Genomic DNA, 4629 nt, shown 5'->3' with positions numbered 1-4629 from the left:
GACGTTGAGAGAATTAGTTTCATTACTGACATGCACTTACATTGCAAACAAATGCATCAAGACATCCTCACTCCCAAGTCGTCACACACTGGTGTTCAGTCCAAACTCCTTGGTGTCTCTTTAGACCAGGGGTGCCCAAATTCTTTCCCATGAAGGACCAAAACTCAATCTGGGTGGAGGGCCGAGGGCCAAAAATAAACGTTGTGCAATTACATTAAAATGTATTGTGGTTTATAGAAAATTAACATTCTAAATCTAAAATAACATTTCAATATAATAATCTACTTTTTATCTGTTTGGTAATTGTAATAATTTGCAATTGGTTATATATATTTAAAAAAAACATCTGCATTTGTGGGGAGCTTAAACATTTAATCAGTAAACACCCAGTTAAAAACAGTTGTATTTTCCACCTTTGTAATCAAGAGAGAAATTTGACTTAATTCACAACTTGAAAAATCCTCAAGGTACTTTGAAAATCAGCTTTATTGTCCATCTTTTGTAAACAATTTGCCATGACAATTTGCAGGGATGCAATCTCAGGAGTGAACACAGTATATCCGCAGCCACATTCAGACACTGTTTCACAAAGTCACCACATGAAAAAGCTCGTCCACCCTTTGCAATCAGTGCAGATAGCTGATAACTTGCCCGAGTTGCATTCTGGATTAAAAAAAAAAAGAATTCCCCAAATCCGTGGCGGGCCAAAACAAACAGAGCCCGCGGGCCCCAAATTGGTCTTTATACTGTAACACATGTTGTACCAACCCTTTCGTCACTTAATTATTAATTAATCGCCATTAATTTGAAAACGCCATGTCGGTTCATTTGAAAATGTGTCACATCGGTGACAATGTTGCCGTTGGTTTAAGTCAACTAAAACAATTTGGTATAGGGTTTCAACTTTTAAAATGTGACTTACAATACGGTTGAAATATAGACTTCAAACATGCTGGGGCTCGAACTCCGGTCTCCACCACGAAAGGCAAGCGTTTTACACCGCCACCACCCGGGCCCTGCGCACTAAGCTCGCTCTGACTTATGCCGTGGTGTTGATTTCTGACTTTGTGGGAGTTCTAAGGGAGTCTACCGGACTACCCTGCATGTCCAGAAAGTACCAAAAAAAAGGGTAACCCGTGGGTTAAGAAGTGATGCCATGGGACGTCCTGACCGCAGTATTTGACAAGTTGGGAGTGAGAACGGTTTGAATGCATTGGTGCGTCGTAGATGGATACGCCAAAATAAAATAAAAGGTATACCTCCATTTAAAATTACCTTATTCCAGTATATTAACTTATGGGAAAGTATTGTAAGTACACACTATTACTGTGTAGATATGTATTAAGGAAAATCTCCTTAATACTTAATGTACTTTTCCATAGGATAGTGCACAGGTTAATACACTGGGATGAGGCCATTGTTTGCCAGTGTTAGCAAAATAAGACTTTGAATGTCCATAGAAAGGCCTTGGTGTGTGATCAAAAGTAGTGCAATGTTAAAGTATCCTTCACATCTTGCTTACTACTGTATACTGTATTTTTACACATTAGAAGTTCTGTTTTGGATAACATTTTGAATTATTTGAATGAAATCGTTCTTAGCTTGCGCATTGCTCCATAATCGCATAATCTCTCTGAAGTTTCCTAACGTTTCTGATCAAAGTTTTCTGGTGTTTTACGATAGCTGTGCACACAATGTTGCTGTCCATGTGTAATAACCTTGTTACTAATCATTACGGATTCTTGTTCCATGTGTTGTGTGGTTGTTGCAGTGTGTGGAACCTGGAAATATCCCTCTAATAGGTCTTATCAATGGAAACACTTAAAGGTACAATCCTTACATTTTTTGCCCTTATATTATGTGATAGTGAATGGAGACAGGATAGTTTTACTCTTGAGAAAATATGACTTCAATGATTGCGGTCGCCCCATATAGCCCCCACAGATGGCTTCACACAACCGGGAACTCGATCTTGGAAACTGGTTAAGAAAGGGCAGGCACTTTCAAAAAATACTTGGCAGGTGATTGGATGAACGATCTGTCCGTCTATCACGGGCTAACTTCAGCCACTTAGGACCGCCTCCTCCTCCTCCTTCCTCGGACACTGATTGGTCAAACACATATCTGGCAGCATGGCCAGATGGATTTCTTGTATGACCGTGCGTGATCTCGTTCTCGTGAGGCCAACTGCCTCGCAAAGTTAAGTTGCCTTATCAGCAGCAGTATTCTCAGAATATTCTTTTTAATTTGTCTGAGGACTTGGCTACAAATTAAAAAATATAGCATTCTCCAACAGCCAAACTTTGCACTAGTAGCTCCTAAGATGACGTTCGATAGCATCCCCTAACCCAAAAGGATTGCAACTTTAACATGGAGTTGTTCTTGTATGTGTGTGATAATGCTGTGACTAAACGTATCAACACAATGTTCCACCCTTGTAGACTAATTGAATGCCAAACTGCTGATTGGTCTTTTTAGGTACTTTGTTAATTACAGTACTCATCACATGCTGTTAATATCTTCATCACAGCAATATACCGCACAGGTAGAAAAGCAACATCATGAGCAATGTTACTGACTTGTCATTATGCTATAATGTAATAATATATACTGTTTTATAGTGATATAAGTAGACATCTTCACAAATCATTTAATCGGGAATTGTATCTGAAAATATTTTTTTGAACAGATAAGTTCCAAACGCCTGCCAATGAGAGCCGTCGTATCTTATTTTCAGCCAATGAGAGCCGTCGTATCTTATTTTCTTCGCAGTGTCACCTTTCCCCCCACAATTCTTGAAACAACCATTAACATCTCGAAATAAGGAGCTCACCCCACTTTCAAGATAATGTGATTTTTTTTTTTTTAGATTTAGCATCAGAAAAGGCCTCCGCTGTTGACCCACCTCACAGCTTGTTTTCATATGGCATTTTATTCACAAGGGATAGGTGCGTCGTTATCACAGCTACAGCTGTTCACTGTTGACAGAGGACAGATGCCCTTACAGTCATTTCCAACATGACATTTCCACTATTGGCCTACAGTTTCAATACACAGCATTATACAGGACAGCCATATCATTAACTGCATTATAATTAACTGCATATTTCTGATGTTTGAAAACATCTGTGTAGCTCCAGATTTGACCTTTTTTTATTTAGCAAATTCATTTGCACTTGACTTGAAATGTGACATACTGCTTCATGTACCGAGTTTTCAATGATACAAATGGTACAATGGTAACAGTTTTTGTCTCAAATGTGGAAATTCTGACCAAAAATCTTCACACACCACCCCCAAAGTCATATATATTGGTTAAAAGCTGGAAAAAAGTGTTTGGGGGTTTAGTCCTGCTTTAAGTCAACTTTTCCACTGACAGCAGCACTATTCTTTCAAATATATTTTTTGAAAATATTCCCTAAGCTGTATACATTTATTCTCTTGACAATACATCCACACATCCATGTAAAAACAAATGTTACTTATACATCCATTCAACAGTATGAACTATTTTGCACAGTGGGTCATGTGTATTCTTAAACATAGTAAGACAATATTATGCTGCTTCCTACTGTAGCATAAGAACAGTAATTATAAGACAAATGTAGTCATTAGAGCAATGGATGTATGCACACATATCTCATCCATATTCATAACAATGAATACCAATCTGAAGATGAAAACATTAGCAATAGATGAAAACAATCAATCTTTGAGGAGTTTGGAGTTGGCTCGTCACGTCGACGACAGCTGTAAGTGTGTCCACAAACTGTCAGAAGACACCAGGCAGGGCGGTTAAGATAATATTAACTACGTAACTCATGGTCTCAACAGCATATCCACAGTAAGGTTTGTTATTGCTACAAAGCAGGCAATTAGCAGGATGCTCACACACCTTCACGTTTGGCTAGTGCTGCTGGTCCTGTCGTTGGCTTGAACCTCATCATCTTGCTTCTCCATCCCATCCATCCTGTCCTGCTCTAGCTGGATCTGCTCATTCAGAGGCTACAGGCAGCAGAAGCAGCAGTGAGTGCCTCAACGGTGCGGGGGTGATGGTTCTGCTCACTTTCAATTCCATCAAGTCCACGAGGTGGACTTTAGTTGCAATTTGTGAAACCACGATACGATTCTTATAAAATGGTAAGAAAAAATGGTAAATGGCCTGCATTTATATAGCGCTTTTATCCAAAGCGCTTTACAGTCAGTAGGTACATTAACCCATTCACACACTGATGGCGGCAGGTTACCACGCACCGCAATTTGGGGTTCAGTGTCTTGCCCAAGGACAATTCGACATGCAGACTGGAGGAGCCGGGAATCGAACCACCAACCTCTTTTATCCAAAGCAATTAGTGGACGACCCGCTCCACCTCCTGAGCTACAGCCGCCCCTTATACCTCTTATATCGGCTACAGCTGAATAGAGTCATTAGCTATGTTTACAGTACTGTACGTTATGCAGGGTAACGTGTGGTAACCCAGCTATTGGTCATATTAGGTTCCATGCTACAGTAACATGTTAAATATTGGACTACTAAACCATGGTGTCTTAACCAGTTTGCTCACAAGCTGAACATACACATGTCGGCCTACTGTAAAATGGGGTTATTTAAGTAAACAGGTTAAAAAC

General features: G+C 39.7%; 1 protein-coding gene across 1 annotated transcript in view; it reads left to right on the top strand.

Moving 5' to 3' along the window:
• Window positions 1-1799, top strand: part of cnih3 (cornichon family AMPA receptor auxiliary protein 3) — a gene marked incomplete at both ends in the record, with an annotated part of 73105 nt that extends 71306 nt beyond the window's left edge. The window contains one exon of the mRNA XM_083643713.1: window positions 1772-1799. Within this exon, the coding sequence (XP_083499839.1) occupies window positions 1772-1799 (28 nt within the window). The remainder of the gene's footprint in view (window positions 1-1771) is intronic.
• Between the last annotated feature and the right edge of the window lie 2830 nt (window positions 1800-4629).

Source organism: Poromitra crassiceps (genome assembly GCF_964638095.1).
Source record: "Poromitra crassiceps genome assembly, chromosome: 9".
Lineage (NCBI taxonomy): Eukaryota > Metazoa > Chordata > Actinopteri > Beryciformes > Melamphaidae > Poromitra > Poromitra crassiceps.
The sequence above is the reverse complement of the archived record's forward strand: the minus strand, read 5'-3'. Positions and strand labels throughout refer to the sequence as shown.